At 30.1% G+C, this 20,759-nt stretch overlaps 2 protein-coding genes across 2 annotated transcripts; one reads left to right on the top strand and one right to left on the bottom strand.

Moving 5' to 3' along the window:
- Positions 1-1,224: 1,224 nt before the first annotated feature.
- LOC101246352 (serine/threonine-protein kinase AtPK1/AtPK6) lies at positions 1,225-5,271 on the top strand. The gene is made up of 6 exons (NM_001320212.1): positions 1,225-2,270; positions 3,783-3,865; positions 3,951-4,071; positions 4,213-4,386; positions 4,602-4,709; positions 4,804-5,271. The coding sequence occupies exons 1-6, from the start codon at positions 1,641-1,643 to the stop codon at positions 5,086-5,088; spliced, it is 1,401 nt and encodes a 466-aa protein (NP_001307141.1). The 5' UTR covers positions 1,225-1,640; the 3' UTR covers positions 5,089-5,271.
- Positions 5,272-9,099: 3,828 nt separating this feature from the next.
- LOC101261036 (transcription factor MYB1R1) lies at positions 9,100-11,307 on the bottom strand. Its single transcript, NM_001320533.1, has 3 exons — positions 10,890-11,307; positions 10,245-10,453; positions 9,100-9,780 (listed from the first exon to the last, which is right to left on the bottom strand). The coding sequence occupies exons 1-3, from the start codon at positions 11,173-11,175 to the stop codon at positions 9,367-9,369; spliced, it is 909 nt and encodes a 302-aa protein (NP_001307462.1). The 5' UTR covers positions 11,176-11,307; the 3' UTR covers positions 9,100-9,366.
- Between the last annotated feature and the right edge of the window lie 9,452 nt (positions 11,308-20,759).

A 20,759-nucleotide genomic window follows, 5' to 3' on the forward strand; every position in this document is an offset into this window, starting at 1 on the left:
TATGAAACTTATACTTTGAGCAAGGGATGAATTTATACACTAATATTGGGACGCGTTAATATGTGGTTTCTTCGTAAAATTAGGTAATTATGTATATATTTTTTAAAATGATATAATATTATCTATTGGTGTACATCTTACAAAAAAAATTAACTGTGGTACTTGATTGAATGTTGAGTTATTTAACTTTATACTTTGAGCAAGGGATGAATTTATACACTAATAGTGGGACGCGTGAATATGTGGTTTCTTTGTAAAATTAAGTAATTATGTATATATTTTTTTAAATGATATAATATTGTCTGTTGGCGTAACGTTTTACAAAAGAAAAAATTGATTGAAAGTTGAGTTATTTAACTTTATACGTTTCTTTCTTAATTTTATTTAGTGGTGCACCAATGTTTTACCGAGACCTATTCCATATTCATAGGACTCTACCTAACAAATAACAATAATTTAGCTTGCTCCAACTTCTACGTGGGTCTTGAAATTAATATAGAAAAAGTTGAAAATTCTCTCTTAGATTTGAGAGTTCCACTCAAAATCATCAAATACTATTTATATATATTATATAGACAGGAGTAACACGTAATCAAGAAACTGAGAATTTTATATCAAATTAAATAATTTTAGTAGTTGAAAGAAAATTTTATATTAAATCAAATATTTTAATAGTTGAAACTAATGTGAGAATAAATCACTTGACACAATTAAGTGAAAATATGTGCATGCAAATTACCTATTCAGGTTCAGTATAAACGTGATATATGTATCAATATAAACGTGATATATGTATCAATATAAACGTGATTATATATATATATATAGCCTTAAATAAGTCAACAACATGGCAGTGCAACTAGTCAATAAATTATTATACTATTAAAGATGACTTTAAATTTTTTAATTTTAATCTTTTGATATGTTATGTTTAAAATTGTAAACATTTTTTACTTTTTACAATTTTGTTATTTTATTTTATTTTAGGTAGCATTTATGTTTTACTCAACATAATACAAAATGATGTACATCAACATCTATTTTTTCTTTTTTTTCTTCTGCCCAATATTTAGAATTCACGTTAAAACCCGGACTAAACTCATGTATCGAGGTGCATTAACATAACTTGAGTTTTATTTTATTTCTTCTAATTTTCAAAACTCATATTAAAACTCCAACTAAATTTTGTATCCTATTAGAAAGAGGTGTTGGTCAGCACAAGTTGGGCTTAGAACAATTTCGTTTTCGTGTTGGATTTCACTTCCCACTTACCTCCTCTCTCTCTCCATACTTTCATTTGTCTCTCTCTTTCATGCATCTGTAATTTGCAAAATCCCCTGTACCCATTACTTCTCTGCTCATAAATCACAGCTTCCTTCTTCTTTTTCTTCTTCCCCCATTCCAAACACCCTTTAAAGTTGCAACCTTTCACTTTCTTGATTTCTTCTTTTCCATTAATTAGTCCCTGCAGATCCCTGATGTAGCCCTTGTTCTTTCACAGCCTGCTCTGAGTTCAATCTCAGCTGGCTTTCTCTTGCCTAAATCACATTCTTGATTCACAAAAATAACAATAGTAAAGATGCAATCTTTGATATTTTTGCTGACCAATTGATAAAGGGGTTTCAAGAATTCTTGTTAATATGGCCTTTGCAGCTCAGCAGAAGAAGGCTATTCATTCCATGTTAGCAAACAAGCTGACCCATCTCAAAATCCCTGACTCTTCTTCATCATCATCTCCTCCTCCTACTGATCCAGACTTTGATTTTTCTGATGTTTTTGGTGCTCCTACCTCTCCTTCATCTTCTTCCAGTTTTCTAACTGACCCACAAATCATTCATAGTAGGTCCCACTCTTTTGTGGGTCCATCTCCAAGGATCACTCTCTCAAAACCTCTGCCTTTTCACCAAGAAGTTGATTCTGAGGGAGAAAGTGATAGTGATAAAGTTAATACTCATGTAGGTACTCACCAAACTGAATGTTCTGATGGGATTGAAGAGATTAGTGGAGATGAGGGGTCAGCTGTAACAAAATTTGGGCCAGGGGATTTTGAGATCTTGAGGATGATTGGAAAAGGTTCTTTTGGGAAGGTTTTTCAGGTGAAGATGAAGGGGTATGGTGGTGAGGGTGAGGGTGATGGAATATTAGCCATGAAAGTGATGAGGAAGGACACAGTAATCAAGAATAACCATGTGGATTATATGAGAGCTGAGAGGGATATTCTCACCAAAGTTGAGCACCCTTTTATTGTGCAGCTTAGATACTCATTTCAGGTAATAATTGCTTATACTGGACTTAATAAATTTGTCTATTCAGTTTCAGTTTAATGGATTGAAATTTGATGCATAAATAGTTTTACTATCCTGCTATTGTTACCTCTTATGCCTTCATAAATGTTGTGTTTTTTTGCTTTCTTTGAGCCGAGTGTTTATCGGAAATAGCCTCTCTACCTACACTCACCCTCCCCTGACCCCATTCATGGTACTATACTGGTTCTGTTGTTGTTGTTTGTACATAAATACAGGGATATCTTGGTGAGAATAGTGCGTCCACATTAAGGGACTTGGCTAAGTGTTATTCCAGTTATCAATCTGAACTGATGTTACTTGTTTTTCTTTTTCATGTACAAGAACAAGATAATCTTTTGTATTAGGAATTATTTGGTTTCAAGTCAGAAACTAAATTTAGTACTATGGTTATTCGTCCTTTCATTTAATTTTCTGTTACAGAAGTACTTAACAGATGAGGCTTTTCCTTGCCTCTCTCTGTGGGGAAAAGCTTTTCATCAAAAGAGGAAACTCTTTTGGGAATCTGGTTGAATTCTGGTGTCACTCATTCCTTCTTTTTTGAGCTGGGACAACATGAGCAAGTTTTGAACTTTATTAGTACTAGGAGTACTATTTAGCATCATTAATGCTAATGAAATTAATTTCAAGTGGAACTTCTGTTTTTGTCTAGAATCTAGTCAGATTGTTGATATTTGATTGGATCTTTTAGTAGATTTATTTAGACGATATCAGAGAACCTCATTAACTTTTTCTGTCGCGATTTTCTTTTTTTAGTTCCCATTATTATTTGCCTTTGATGCAGAATTGTCTTTGTTTCGGGAATGATCTTTGTGAAGGTTTTTTTGGACAATTTTTCTTTTGAACGGTTTAACTTTTGTATTATAGACCAGTACTTAGGTCGTACTGGAGAACCCATTTACAAATGAAATTATGAGAACAAAGAAGCTAAGAAAATTCAATCCTAACATGAGTCTAAAACTTTTAAGATTGATCTGCATCTACGGGAGCTCTTTGTTCTTCAATAGGAAATAGCAAAACATTGTTTCTATAAAATGCTACTTCTGGCCTCAAAATGTTTGGAATTCCTTTCTTTCCAGATAGCCCACCAATGCAAGCTGGAATGATCCTACAGTAGCTTCTATTTGTTACCCCAATCCCAGCCTCCTCCCAGCTAGAAAGAGTGTCAACAATCTTCCTGGGCATTGTCCAAGATGAATTTTTTTTTTTTTTTGGGCAATTTCAAAGTGAAGTTAATGATTTTGTAGAACTTTTGTTGGTTTTTTCTGTTTAGTTCCCATATTTCTCGATGTCTTTTTTAAGCACGGATTTTGTCTTTCTTTGGTGTACTCATTGTCATTGATTTTGCTACTGTGATTTGATTTTCGAAATCATTGAACTGATGCCTTACAGTCTCAGACCAAGCTTTTTTGCCCTTTGATGTGTTTGTTCTTATTAACAATATCAGTCCTTGATCATTTATTTTGGAATATGCTGCAGACGAAGTCTAAGCTTTACTTGATTTTGGATTTTATAAATGGAGGACATCTTTTCTATCATTTATACAGACAAGGGATTTTCAGGTACCTTTGGTATTTTTTATTGTCTAACCAGTCATAATATGCATTCTGTTCTTCTAACTTCAGCTCTTGGGTGTGCTTTGGGTAGTGAGGACCAGGCAAGGATTTATGCTGCTGAGATAGTTTCTGCTGTTTCACATCTTCACCAGAGAGGGATCGTGCATCGAGACCTCAAACCAGAAAATATTCTCATGGATGGTGATGGACATGTAATAGTCTTGCTGTACTCTACTGCAGGAACATGATTGATCCATGGAAGAAGAAACGAAATAAGAAATATGTAGCATTTTTCCTTTGAACATTGCAGTTGATTCATTCCTCTTCTTAAGCATATCATTTTCTCTACCCAGGTCATGCTGACAGATTTTGGACTGGCAAAAGAGATTGATGAATCAAGCAGATCTAATTCAATGTGTGGAACCATGGAATACATGGCTCCGGAGATTATACAGTCCAAGGGCCACAATAAAGATGCTGACTGGTGGAGCGTTGGGGTACTTCTGTATGAGATGCTGACTGGTCAGGTAATCTAAGTACTGGTTGGAACATTTGCTTGCAGTGTAATATTTGGACACTAGATTCATGCAGTGTTTAGTAATGCCAAAGCATGTGACAAGCATAGACAGTTCATCGGACATTCTCTGCAGCCTATTTTATGTGAAATGTATTATAAATTGCATTATTACTAGACTGATTTTTCTTTGTAAATTGGAACACTGTTGACTCTCATTTCTCTCAGCCACCTTTCACACATGCAAATAGAAAGAAGCTTCAGGAGAAGATCATCAGCGAGAAACTGAAACTTCTACCACGTCTGACTGGTGAAGCTCACTCTCTGCTCAAAGGAGTATGTACAAACTATCAATTGAATGCTTGCCCATACTTTCTTAGATAAGTGATTGTAATTCAACTGAATGAAAACTTGCAATTTTTTCCTTTAGTTGCTACAGAAGGACCCATCCAAAAGATTAGGCAGTGGACCAAGAGGAGGGGATGAGATCAAAAGTCACAAGTGGTTCCGCACAATCAACTGGAAGAAACTTGATGCCAGAGAACTACAGCCTAAGTTCAAACCAGATGTAATTGGCAGAGATTGCACAGCCAATTTCGATAAATGTTGGACTACGATGCCACCGGATGACTCACCAGCATCTACTCCGACAACAGGCGAACACTTTCAAGGTTACACTTATGTAGCACCAAATCCTTGGCTCTCCTCTAGTTGATTTAAGTCTTTATCCTGACAAAATTCCGAACTTTTAGTTTGCTATTGTAAGTCATTCTTTTTTAGAGAGAGGATCATGAGAAGTGTATGGATCAGATTGTATCATGATAAAAGCAAATCTTTCTAACTCTTTTTGTGTACTATTGTAAGCTCAATTCTTCTTTATGGACAAGATGTGAAATCAATCAATGACTTTGATTGTGTAGCTCTTTTCTTTACCTGCTCTTCTATGTTTTCTCTCAACCTCGTCTATTCGATGCTCTCTGGAGGTTATATTTTCTTCTATTATTTTGTACTGTTGCAAGAGAATCTAAGAATGTGTTCACACTTTTCACTCATGTGATGATTTAGTCCCTATATTTCAACTTCAAAATTGTATAGAAAATTAATCTAAGTTGTTCAGTATTCAAGAACTCGAAATGATTAATGAGAAATAGCTGTAATAAAATCATTCAAATATGTACACTGGGGAGCTGAAAAGAGAGGATGTTCCAGGGCTTTGTTTTGTTGCATTGTAGAGATTAGAAAATGCTAATGAATTCTGCATTTGGTTCAAAAACTTAATAGAGGAGCAAATTGAGGGTTGTGTTGGTGCACTAGTGATATATGAGTACATATCCTTCAGGGGAATGAATTGTCTTTTGATTTTTCTCCTTATATATTTCCTTTGGTTGTGGATGTCTGTGGCAGGGTATGCCTTATTGTTTTACAGGCTTGCACAAATGTAAACTGATCAAACTTCTGTAATAGACTTTGCAAGAGTTTTTTGTACTTCCATGTGAATTGTTTCCCTTAGAATCTGAGACTGTCCTTAAGTAGGTATTTGAACAGAAAAACTGAAGACATGCCAAAATAAGCATCCATGGATCTAACTTCCTATACTATGGTGTTTATCTTCGAAATGAGCTGTGAACAGTTGAGGGATGTGACATTTTTTCTATTAACAACAGTGTAGAGTTATCCCCAATGGTGAGATATTTAATGGTATCACTCTGGGAAGCGATGAAATATGACATGGTTATTAAAATATGAACCATATAACCATGTGGAGCAATAGTTTTGTCATTATATAAGTTCGACCTGCTCCTTTCCAAAATATGCTGGCTTTATTGTACTTCTAAGAGGCACAGTTTTGAGCTGTGAATAGAATGATTTTCAGTACATATCCATTATCTAGATATTGTGGAAAAAAGTTGCATAAAGATAGGAATCAGTGGAATAGAACTGGTGAGTGGTGACTACTTAATGAAACTTAAATAAATTATAGCTTCATATGGTATATGGAAAGTAGAAAGGCATCTCATTCCAGTTACTTTTAAGTGGATAAGTTAGCTTGTGCTCATTAACAACCACCTAGTTTGTTGGGGGGGGGGGGGGGGGAGCGGGGAGGGGAGACTCGTTAATCACGTGGATAGCTTATATGATCATTAGATATTGTTTCTTTAAGGGTTAGCTCTTGTGACAGTGTCCCAAAAGTCTAATATTGCTTATAGATACTAGAAAGGTAAGCAGCATATATTCCTTTTATTCTTCTGAGTTCCATTTGGACATATAGAAAATAGAGAAAACATCTTATTGCATGACTGAGAAAAGGATTTAGCACTAATAAAGTTACTGTTAGGATGGATGAAACTTAAGGGAGATTCTGTCTTTTTTTTTAACAACAAAAATGAGAAATCAGCTGAGCTTATACTCTTTTTAACTTTATATATATCCATCGTCGTTGGCCTGTCATATATGCAATCACCTTCTCTGTTCTTGAAAGTATTTGGCAGTTAAGAAGTTGTAGCATTTGCCATGAAGAACAAAAGCAGAAGCAACGACTCCCTCTGTGAGAAGTCAATGAAGATGGTAACAAATGTCATCCGGCTATCGTCATTCTCTATTGCCAGGATGAGCCTGGGAATCGCAACAGAACCATCACCTGGCGGTAAAATTCCTGCAACATTCATCAAAGGCTCACCAACAGCACAATTCCCTGAGAGCTTAAGGTCACAGAAGCCGGTGAATGTCAAAAAGCCGGTTGCCTACTTGATTGAGCCAACTGAAAATGGTAAATCCTCCTTGTATGCAGTTAATGATAAGTGTGTGGATGGTAGAGCCTCTGATTACATTAGAAGAGTGCATGAGAAGAATCGTCATGATTCAAACGAGGCAATGAGTTTTTCTGCATTCATCATTCCACCTCCACCTCGTTTCGTGTAGTCATATTTTGTACCTCTAACCATGTGTTTATTTCCATCTTCTACTATTTCGCGTAGAATAATTGTCTTCGTCTATCTTGGATAATATGCTTTGTTTCTCTTGAGAACAAGCTTATGATTAGTGTCATAGTGATGAAGAATCTTCTCCTTCTGTGTCCCTTTGGGCTTTGTCTACTGAAGGCTAGAAGCTTACATCTTGATATTGATCTTCTGTCTGTAATATGAGTTTGTTATATGAATCTAGTTGGAATCGGTTATATGAATCATATCCATCTTGAAGCATAACTCATTCTGATATTAAACAAGTTATCTTTTAGGTGAATTGAGGTTTCTCCAAAACTATAAATTTCTATTTTCATGCACTTATTTTGTTATTTACATACTATAAGTTTCTACATGGAATATTCAGACTCCATAAAGTTGGTTTTGCTTATTTATATAGGTCCCACTGTGTTGTGTTTTTAGCTATATTATTCTTGCAATTATGACATGGAGGTCTATAACAGTGTATTAGCAATTGAGACGGGTCGATTCTTGATTAACATCCTTTAGACTCTATCATATTTGATCTTATCCTAGTTTTCCTCTTAACGATCGATATTTTTTAACGTATAACTTAGATACTTGTATTATATGCAATTCACCAAAATCTTATAAATTAATTTGATGTATTCTTTACTTTTATTTAGTCGGTAACTATTCCTTTATATTTAGTAAGAGATTTTTTCATAAATAGAACTGTCTTTATAAAAAGCACATTATCGAAGTAAATAAAAGTTTCCTTAGAGGGAATAAATGCATATATGTGGTCAAGTGGCAAGAGAATATTGTTGAAGAAAAAATGGGAATATCTTTCTTTCACCCTACATATCCTCACCTTATCTGTTGGTCTCAAATAGAGAACCTAATTTTATTGCGTGTAAACGTGACGATCTCTAATTCACCCTTCAATTATGTAATTGCATTTCCACAACAAACCATATTTGTTAAAATAATTGATGATATCCGAGTTAACTTGTACGTGTTAGTGTTTATGTTGAGTAATTATATGCTTCAAGTTTTAAATAAATAAAAAATCAATCACCTTATTTATTTTTTATTTATTTAGTGTGTTTGTAAAATTTGAATTTCCAGATTCATTGGCCACAAATGCACAACGATAGGGACCAATAATACTGAAACCACTACTCAAAATATCTTTTTTTTGTTTGTTTGTTTGTTTATCGTTACCAAAATATTTCAATTTCATTTTTAACTCACTCATAAGCAGCATTGCCGACTCAAAAGTACTGATGTTTCAACTCATTTGACAATAAGTATAAAAAAGGCTTTATCATGTCTGTGTAAAATAGCTCAATTCGATCAATTATTTTAGACAATGTATATCAAATTGATTTTTTAATTACTCTATCATGTCAAATCAAATTTATTATTTTTTTGAAAACGTGTCTAGTACTCCAGTACTCCATTTATTTTTGAAAAAAAACTTTAATTTTGTTAACAATGATCTAATGACCTGTCCCATAAGGATCGATTTCCATGTGTCTTAGGCAAAACAATTTGGCAGCCGTAGAGAATCCAAGTAGAATCCAAAGAAGAAAAGAGGGCAAAAAGAAGCAAGCAACCAATTAGAGGAATGCTACACCGTCCTTACAACCCATACACTAGGATTCAAGAAAATCATAATTGCTGCCTAACACATGCACCCAATCAGGATTTGGATAATGTTATCACATGGTCAGCTCATACAACCACCCACATACATATCTATAGGACCACTCTTCATCAAAGATGGTATCTTCATTGTGTTTTTCCATGGAAAACTACTTTAGTAGTAGGGATTTTGATGTTATAAATAAGAGTAGCATTAAATAGGTACCACAAAGCATGACATATTTCTGGTCTGTACAAATCAGGACCAAAAGTCTAGTCAATTAATCACATATGGATATCTCCTTACATAAACTTTTCCTCAATATATAAGATTAATATAATTATGAACCCAGCTTACTCACTCTTTGTCCTAGTTTTTTCTTCTTCTTTTTTTTCTTTCTCCAGAGATCCTTTGATCTCTCTCATGCCACACGGATGATGCTTTCTCCATTACTGAAACTTGACATCACATTATATGCCGAGTGTCTAGTAGATGATGCTTGTCCCTGATCAAGTGACAATGATAATCTCAGTGACAACGACGATGGCTCGATTGTTGAATTGTGGTTGGCGTTAAGGTCGATCGATTTTGATGGATTAGGCATTGAAAACATAGGAACAGGACCAACTAGCATCGATGAATTCGCATGATCATGTCGAAACAGAGTTGGATTCTCTCTTGACTTATTAACCTGTACTGGAAATATGATAGGAGCAACAGCCGGTGCCACCGAAAATGCATTGGTTTTGGTAGTTTCTACAGGAGGTAATGTTGCTGGTGCTGGAACTGGGATTTCTTGCTTATTTTCCACCTCTTCTATTGGCATTACTGATACCTGCTTGTCATAGAAAGAGAACCTTAGAAATGGAAAATCTGAAAAACAAAATATCCAAGTGGCAGTTTGTATTCATCAGAATTCAATATTTCTATCTTTTCCAGAAGGCAAGTATAAACAAAGAACTTGACACCAATGAAAAAGAATCTATTAGAGAAAAGACACAAAAGAATAACAACAAAAACCCAGCATCAATATCAATTCAAAACAAGAACAATGAAAGAATCACATTACTACTCCTTCTGTTAAAGAGTGATAAGATCGAAGTATTAAAATCAAACCATCTAATTTTCTCTCTCTATACACAATCACTTACCACCTACTCAAAGGAAATTCACCAATAAATGGCAAAATGAGAGAAATATAATTGTAGTAATTCAAAGAAATTGTTAGATTTCACTCGATTAATAATAAGGGTGAGAAACAAGTTTGATAAATGGAAGACATGAATAAAAAATGAATACCGAGTCAGTGGTGATATCAAAGAGGCTAGATCGACGGCGGCGACGGTTGAGGTTGCTTCGCCGGAGGAAGTATTTCTGAGCATGACTTGCAACCTGTGTCGGTGTGCGAGTCTTTACGAAGTTACGAGAGATTCCTCTCCAGTCTCCTTTTCCAACTTTTTGCAATCCTAAAAGGAATAACTTATGCTCTTCCTCTGTCCACGGAACTCCTAATACAAACAAAATCAACCCTACTTCATCAGAAATCAATTTTTATGGATTCAAAGCTAAGCAGGTTAGATCAAAACCATATTTATGGTCCTGAAATCTAGACAGAGGGAAACGAGTTCCCTTCTACAGAATCCAAAAAAAATTCTACAAATTCGGCCATCATTTTTGGAATTAATTTCAAACAATTACATATAAATCACGTGATAAAACTATCAATTTGACTCTGTGCAACACAAATTAGGATAGAAGAGTATAACTCAAAAATTTGTGCATAACAGAGAAAACGATCGATGAATCTAATAGAAACTTCACTCAGAGTAGACATTAATTGACTAAGCACTGACAGAAATAACCGAATCGAATGAAAAATGAAGACGATCATAAAAACACGCCGATTAGCAACAAAAAATAGAAGAAGAGGACAGGAGATCTCACCTCTCTTACGCTCGCGACCACTGTTGGACTGATGTTGAACCGCGTCATCTGCAGAGGCATAACCTTCATCCTGCGCCACTTTAGAGGATTCATTGTTATCACCGCCGCCGTTGTTGTTGTTGTTGTTAGCATTCGGTTGCTCGTACTGTGAAAGATCGTTCAGACTCACGCTCTTCCTCATAGGATCCACTTTTACTCTCACACCAAACAACATGATTTCTCCTCCAAAACCGCCGCCGGTTACCGCCGGCGTCGACGACGACTTATCACTGCAAACGCTCGACATCTTTCTGGAAGATTCCACGAATCAATAAAAAAATCAATTTATACAAAGTGTTGATGACTAAACATACACTTCGTCAATTGAAAACCGTACACACCTATTGAAATTGAAAGGAAGAAAAACCCGAATAAAGCGGAAGAGAGTTTGTATAGAGATGTGGAATTATATAGAATGGGTGAGACATGTGTGATGGTGATAAGGACCACATCATAATATTGTATTACAAAAAATATTATAATAAATATATGATCACATCAAATTTATCTAATATTATGAATTAAATTAATATAATGTAATAAAATTTAGATATAAATTTTGTATTTAAATTAATTAAGGACGGAAAAATGCACAAATATCTCCTCAACCTATGCTCAAAATTTCAGAGACACACTTATATTATACTTAGGTCTTATTATCTTTGAACTTATTTTATAAGTAATTTTATACCCTTTTCAACCTACGTGGCACTAGGGCACTAGTCTGAAAAAAAAAAAGTCAACCAGTATTGAACCCACAAAATAGTGCCACATAGGTTGAAAAATGGTATAAAATTATTTATAAAATAAATTTAAAGGGATAATAGAACATTTATATAATATAAATATGTCTCTAAAATTTCGAACATAGATTGAGGATAGTTGTGCATTATCCCAAAAACAGCCAATTATCCCAAAAACAGCCAATCAAATAAGGTGGTAAATATGAACAAGTACTCTTCCCCACTAATAATTATTGAAAGTTGATAGTAACACGTGGCGACAACTTGACGGTTTATCCGAATCTTCGGTGTGGAGCTGAGTCTGATTTTTATGGGAAGTTTCAACCAACCCATATAGAATAAAGGGGCATACCATTTTTTATGTGGATGGGCCTATCCATATACTCAATTTTCATTCATTTATTTGGATATTCAATATTGATATCTCCACTATATCTAATTTTCTTTTCCACCTAAAAATTATTCTTAAAAAAAAAATATATGTTTATAAACTTTGTCAAATAAGTAACACTCGGTTTATGTAAAATATTAAGTGTAATTAAATATTTGAAATGGACTTAAAGAACAAATACGGCATATGAATATGGGTAACATTTTTAATTTCTTATCAAGCTCTCATAATATAAGTGAATAATATTTTAGTGGTACTTATTTTTTCCCAACTAATTCACGGACTATTTACATTTTTTTTACTAGTGATAAGTATTAAAAGGGCTCTATTTATCAAAATTTAAAATAGATGAGAAGAGATTAAACAATAATAATTTTGTTTCTACTACAAAAATTGAAGTTAGGATATCATAGTTCTCACTTCTCTCGTGATTTGATTGAAGTGTATATTTTCTTTTGTCTCGTATTAGTTAATTATCTTACTAAAAATAGTTATCTCATATTAGTTGATCATCTCACTAAATTAAAAAAGATATCAATTAAATTTTTTTTATACAATCATTGCAATTAATTTTCTTTGAAAGTGTTTATATTTATTTACGAATTTTTCAAAAAAACTTTTTAAGATGTGAATTAGTAAAATTATCTTCTTATTTATGAGTTCTTGATATGTATATAAAAAGAAAATCAAACTTATATAATGAGAAAGAAGTGCGTTTTATTTGTAAAAAAAACTTGGAAATTTAAGTACGGTATTAATACTGAAAGCTAATTAAGTAATTTAATTGCATATTTAGCTAAGATAATTGAAGCTATCAAGTTTGACTTTGTGGGCACTTGTCTTGTCGAACTTTTGTTTTGGGAAAGAGATTACTCTTAATTAACATCATATTTTATTTGTCAGACACGTATTTGTTTGGACGCAAATTGCAATTACCAGCACGAGAAAATAATGAATTTTATGTATAAAATTTTTATTTAAGAATTAAAAAAAAATTAAATTTATAAATCTTTTATTTTTTTTTATCTATACTCTAGTTATATAACGTTTTACACATAGAGCCAATCGCTTTTCTATTTCACTTTTCCTTAGTCCTTAACGTCTTTCGATTAGGATTCATCTTTGGATTAGGTTTAAACTGTTTGAATTTTTTTCATCTATTGAAGATAATTTACGTGTCAATCGTTCTCCCTAATTAGACTTGTTAATCCTTTGCTTTTTTTCCTTCTCTCTTCCATTATGGCCTTCTGTTTTATTTAACAGGACGGAGAATATCATTTTATCGATAACAAAAAAAAATAGCAATGTCAATACAAATGAGAAATATATTTAAGTAATTTTTCATGCATTACAGTCAAAAACTTGAAAGTATACTTTGATATTGACTCTCGAAAAACGAACTATTAGAAGCTAATTTTAGTAAGTTTTTAATTAGTCGGTGAATGGAATAGTTTAAAAATGGAAAAAATTATATAAATTGATATATTTTAAAAAATAATTACTGATTTTAGCAATATTTTTTATTTATTATCATTTATAGCAATACTATGTTAAACCTGTAATATGTATTAAAAAGTGAATTATATATGCAATATATTTGTATTATATAAGAATTATATTTATTTTTTAAAAATATATTATGTTTGTTTGGTAAAAAATTGACACATTGAATTAAAAATGTATTTAAATGTGTGATAAATGAATGATCTATCATTAAAATTTGTACTATATGTGAATAAAAAATTATTCTTTGTAATATGAATTAAATTTATATTATAAATGAATTAAAATTAATCAAATAAAAAAAATATTATTACTATAAATGATAAATATTTATTTATTATAGTATATTTACGTAAGTTACCTTTAAAAATGGTCAAAGAAGCAAGTTAATTAAAGAGGCCCAACTACCATTACCAAGAGATAACATTATTTTTTTTCTGAAGATAAAATTTGACTTTAATTAATAATAATTAGTACTAATTAATTAAACTTGGATCAATACTAACGTGATTTGGTTCCATCATGCACAAAAATCAATGTTGTACTATGAACTTAAAATAATCAAATTATTGACACAAGTGGATGGTTTAATTAAATAAAAAATTAAAGAATCACGTGAAAAAAGGAAATGCTTAGTGATTGATTAACTGACAAACTTGTCTAATTAAACTTATTTAATTAAGTTGATTAGTAGTAGTATTAGTTAGGTACTTAATTGAAACCTTTACAACACAACTATGGATGGTTAGCTGTGTTTCTTCCTCAATCATTTGATTAGAGATAATAATGTTAATTATCTTGCTAGGGCCTCACTAATTAATTACTTATGAATGTTAAATACCTTTCAATCCTTTATGGAGCGAGTTTATCCACCGCACATTTGATCAAATGATATGAATTTTATACTAAATATTTTTCTTTTTCGATAACTTGATATAGAATAAATTCCGAAGATTTTATATTTAGTGAATTAGTGAAACTGACGTGATCATTTATTCTTAAACAGATCTGAAGAAAATGTGTAGACAACCACTTGAAACATCACTATTTAAGATATATCCAATATATTATTATTATTATTATTTAGTCATTTTTTATTTTGATTGATCGAATTAAAGTTGAAAAAATTAGGTATGAAACTATATATTATGCTAAAATCCTTCTTTAAATTAAGTATGGGTTATGTATTGGCATATTATAGGTGAAAAATAAACTATAGTATTAATTATCTTTACTTTGAAAAGATGGGTTATTCTTTACCATGATGAAAAAGATAAGAGTATTTGGGCATTAATCATTAATAGCTACACAACAACTTCCACACCTAATTGAAGATTAAAAAAATACTTAGATTTTTGTTATCCTAACACCAAAACTATTCGATAATTACATATCAAATATTTGTAGATATGATCTTTATGGATTTGACTACAACAATATAACTTCCAATCAAAAAATAATATTTCTTTGAATATGACAAATCAATATAAATTATATATATAATCACGCAAATAGTAGAGTTTTTTTCATATTGATTAATTTTTTTTAAAGGAAAAGGCTAGATATATGATCGAACTTTGAAAAAAAGGTTAATTTATGTTATCGGTTAAACGTTGATTCATACATGTTATTTTTATTTGATAAAATGTTCATTCATGTCATAATTAGTTAATTGAATTTTTTTTTCTTTTAGCGAAGCTTTCTTTATATGTGGTTAATTATGATTCTGCCACGTCATTTTATAAAGAAAAAAATCAAATATTCATCAAGCTTTGCTCAAAGGCTCATATATGTTATCAATTAAAATTTTAATTCATCTACACTATTTGAGTTAATAATTACTGACGTAGACGAACCTTTTCTCTAATGAATCAAAAATAGTATTAATGAGCTGAATTTTTAACGAATTTTTTCTCAATTTTGATGATATTTTTTTGAGCTTTTTTCCCTTTTTAATGGTATGCTAGATATATACAATGCCTTTGTCAAATGCCCCATCTCTTAATTTCGTGTGACGGAATTAAAATATTCATTGATATAGGTATATTTGATGAATAAGATATATATATATTTTTTTAATTATAATTTTAATTAATTGCAGACAATAAATAACTAAACAAAAGTAGATGATGGGCCTCACATCTCATCTGGATAACTAGTATAGAGATAGAGGTGTCTGTCTTGTCTCCATTTTATGCATGGACCCCTACCACTTAATTATTATTTTTTTTATTTTTCATTCGATAAATTTATATTAAAATTTTGATTAAATTTAAATTTAGTTTTTGAGATACAATTTTGATAAGATAATTATTAGGTAAGTATCTTCAAACAGAATATAAATGCTATCCACGCATTAATTAAAGAGAATTATAAAATGTAATTAATACTCACTCCGTCTTATTATACTTCATCCAAATTAATTTGAGGCACTTCTTAAAAAAAATATTTTCTCTTTCATTTTTATTTATTTATATTTAACTTGATGCATTTCTTGTTAAATAATAAATAAAATAATAATTTTGATATATTATTTATGATTGTTATATAAGTCATACTATTGACAAATGATATAGAAATAATTAGTATTTAATTAAGTAAAATGTATGTAAGCTAAGAATTCTTTAAATTGAATTAGTAAAAGTGAAAATAAATATTTATTTTTAATAGAAATAATATGTAAAAAAATGGATGAAGGAAGCATTTACTTAGCGGTGCATTTTTCTTTTATCCAATAAGTAACTATTTTTATTTTTTTACATTAAAATTTAAGAGATATTTTATCATTTTATACTTATTTTACCCTTAACTCATGTGCCAATGCATTTGTCAAAATATTAATTATATAAAAGACACTAAATACTAAATTTGGCTCCTATATCAAAATTAGATATTTTATTTATTTGTCCAATTAAGAAAAATCGAGACACTTCAATTATATTTTTTCCTTATTACCGTTAATATTAAAAAACTATATAAAGTAATATTAGTCAAATATAAAATTTCAAAGTATTATTAATAAGATCAGCTTGAATAAACTATTTTCATACTAAAAGATTCTTAAAAAGTGCTAAATAAACGTGAGTCAAATATATAATATATGAAACAATGAAAGTATATATGGTTTTAAATTTTAAATTTTACCGATAGTAATTTAAAATTCGTTAATCCAGCTCATTATGTTTCTAAACTTCATTAAACAACCATTGTTTAAAGACATAACGCACTATAATTATGGACTACTTTATAATTATCATCATCCATTTCAATAAATATGGCACTATATTGTGATCTCGAGGTAATTTTTTTTTTTAATTTCTCCTCAATGAAAAATGAACTTACAGAATATCATTCTCAAGTTTTTCTTTATCTGCCATTTTTATTATAAATAATTGATTCAGAACATTTATCATTTCATAAATCAATATTCTTTTCTATTTTATCCTTATGAGTTATAAGCTTTTGTAGCTTATCAATAAAATAGTCTCTGGACTAAAAATTTAATTAAAAAAAAGAGTAATTAAGCTTGAATATATATATATATATATAAATTAAGTGAATAATCTATGTTTATCAATCAAATTAATTTTTCAAATTAACGTAGTTCAGATACACTGATTGAAAAGTTCACTTCAAATTTTTTTAAAATAAAAATAGCGTAATAAAATTATATAATTTCTTAATATGCGTAAAATAAAAAATACTGATATATAAATAGAAATAAGAGAATATAACTTTATCATTTGCGTGACCAGAAATAATAGAAGTAAGAGAAAAGTTCAAAAAGGTCCTTGTAGTTTGCAAAATGGTCTATTATTGCCCTCCATTTAGAGTTCGAGTCATTTTATGCCCTTGTTATTTCAAAACTTTTAACACATTTGGGAATTGACATTGTATATATTGATACTTTTTTTCTACTAGTTTTTTATTTTTTAAAAAAATAAGGTTAATTCATTACATAAGTCATTATGGTAAATGCTTTTAGACCTTCAAATTTGTAGGGCCTATTTCTATCAATAGTTATGAAAAGTAAAGTAACGTGTGTAAATTTCTTTTTCTTTAAAAATATATTGAATTAAGTTAGAAAATTATTCATAAATCGCATGTGCTTAATAAACTATATATTTTATTTTTCAAATTAAAACACTGTCAAATAGTTTCAAATTTAGGTATCAAAGTTTGTCGAAATAGAATTATCATTTATCTTTGTTTTTACGTATACTTCGCACATGTTTAACATCAATATATATGTAAGGTAAGAGATACACGTGATGCTCACAGAGCTAGTTTTATTAAATATACTTGAATTCTTTAATTAAAATTTGACTTTAGACAATCAATTTCGTTGAGTTTCTCCATATATATATATATATATATATATATATATATATATATATATAATATGCCTTTTCATATTTTTTTATGTCTTTTATGTTCTTCATTTTGCCTCCTTTGAAATGTATTAGGCATGTGATTTTAGACTTTTCCAGCAACTTTTCACACATAATTTTTTTTTTTTTAAAAAAAAATCATAATAATTTCGAGTATACTTCTTTAGAAAGGAAAAAGAGTTTTCTTCATGTTTAAGGTAGCAAAGCCATCACAATATGAGAAATGAGGAAATTAATTAATCCATCCAACACTTTTTAGTGATTAAAGTTTGAATGCTAACTAAATAAAGTTTTATTTTGACATTTGGTAAAAGATATCATTTCACCCTAGTGGCTTTGTGCTTTTTCTCTCAACCAAGTGCTATATTTGATCATAATACATTTGCATGGTGCATGCAACTTAACAAAATTAGTATTAACGAATAAAACTGTTACACGTAAAATGTTATTTATTGTCTTATCGACTATCTTATTAGAAGTTCTAGATCAACAATCAATCATTTTATACGTGCAATATTACATACATTATAATATCTATAAATTTCATCACACGTATAAATAGTACAATATTTTTTTCTTTTTCTTAACTCGAAGCCCTTAATACACGTCAACGAACACATATATTAATATATATGTTTGTGCGTATGCACGTTTTTGTAAAAGCCCCCCATTTGAGATCTAAATTAGGTCAAGAAGAAGGACCTCCATTCCACAAATTAAAGGAGCTTTCCAATATTGACATTTTTCATCAACGCCATTTTAATTAAAACATTTTTAAAAAAATAAAAAACAACATATTTTATACCAATCTTATTAAAAGTTATTAAAATAGAAAACTTTTGGAGGACACATGTCAAAAGAAGCCGTTGTCTTTTATAACCCTCAACCATACAAGAACTAAAAAGTTCTATTAAAAAAAAAATATTAAAATTATCTATGAACTTTGTCACTAATCTATAATCAAAACACTCGTAATAGCTAGATAATAACTAATTAAATAGAATTAGTGACAAATTTTTTTATTCAGCAATAAAACAGTGTATGTTGCTAATTAATTAATACTCACTTGATGGATATTTATATTTTATGGACCATATTATATATTCTCATTTGTACTCCATTATTATTATGTTTTATAGCCAACAGATTGTATGTTCCATGTTCATATATACCTAGGCCCTAGACTTAATATAAGTCCATAACTAGGGATGTTAAATCATTTATTAGGGTGAAGATTAAGCATTCAACCTTAATTAGTTGGAATTAATTAGTATATAATCTAGGCTAGGATAGGTTCTCACAGCTGTATATATAGTTGTACAAGCACATGATATCCACATGAAAGTGTTGCTTAAATTACCTTGTGTATTTTATTACATTACATACATATATAAAAAAGTAAAATAGAATGACAGGGCTCGAAAATTAATACTATAAAAAATAAACATCAAATTATTGGAAATAGAAGAAATATCAAAAATCAACTGACAAGAGGAAGTTGCTCGGATGGTAAGCATACCCCACTTTCAACATGAAAATTGTGAGTTCGAGTCGTTAAGAGAGGTATAAGGTAGGAGCTCCTAGGGAAATAATGTTAATTTTTTTAAAAAAAGGCAAATTGATGCATTTTCTCAAATCGATGGATAGGATCGGTTTGAAGAGCAAATTTAGAGATGGTGAATATAAAAAAATAATAAATAAAATGCATACCTTGTCGAATAGTTCAATGGTTCAAACTCATAAAAAATAAATATTGGGAAATTTACATAAATATACTATTGATAAAAAATATTTATCATTTATAATAATAATATTTTCTTTTTCATTTAATCACTTTTAATTCATTTATTTATAATACAAGTTTAATGCATATTACAAAGAATAATTTATCATTTACATATAACAAGTTTTAATGATAGTTAATACATTTATCACACATTTTAATACACTTATAATATAATGTGTCAAATTTTTACCAAATAAATATAATATATTTCAAAAAAACAACTATAATTCATATAAATTGCATACACAATTCAATTTTAATACATGTTGCAGATTTAACATAGTATTGCTATAAATGACAATAAATAAAAAATATAGCTAAAATCTGTAATTATTTATTAAAATGCATCAATTTATACAATTTTTCCATAAATGTTTGAGGTTGATTCTGAATAAACATAAAATAAACTAGATATTGTCCGTCGATTTTGGGCCTATAGCTTAATTGACGATACAAGATTATGTATGCCACGATTTGAATTGACATAAAATGATAAATGTCACTAAAGTGCAACACCACTTCACTTGCTAGTCAAAGTAATTAAGAAAGACAAGTTGGATTATGTGACCTAACAATTATAAAGCTGTCCACCCACATTGGATGGACAATTATGTGTGTAATTGGAAGCATATATTATACATAATATAATAAAATTTGTCTAACCTATAATGGTATATTAAATGGCGGTATACAACAGAATATTTTGTAGTATAGTTTGAAATCTCCAAATTTTGCCCATCATTCAGATATAAGTGGATTTACATGATAAGTTTATACCTCTAAAGATGCTAGCTACTTGCATTATATCAATGATTAGTTAATAGTCATGTCATTTTTTTCCAAAATGAATGATTGACCCCAAGAAATAGACATGGGGTTAATTACATTTCTCTAAAGAATATTTTTATTTTGGCAATGTGAAACAATGACATAATATTTGTTCTCCTTTTAATTTGGTAAAACTGAATTATGAAATTGTGAGATATAATGTTTGAATTGAATTAATACGTGCCAAAT

Source organism: Solanum lycopersicum, chromosome 6 (genome assembly GCF_036512215.1).
Source record: "Solanum lycopersicum chromosome 6, SLM_r2.1".
In the NCBI taxonomy this organism is placed as follows: domain Eukaryota; kingdom Viridiplantae; phylum Streptophyta; class Magnoliopsida; order Solanales; family Solanaceae; genus Solanum; species Solanum lycopersicum.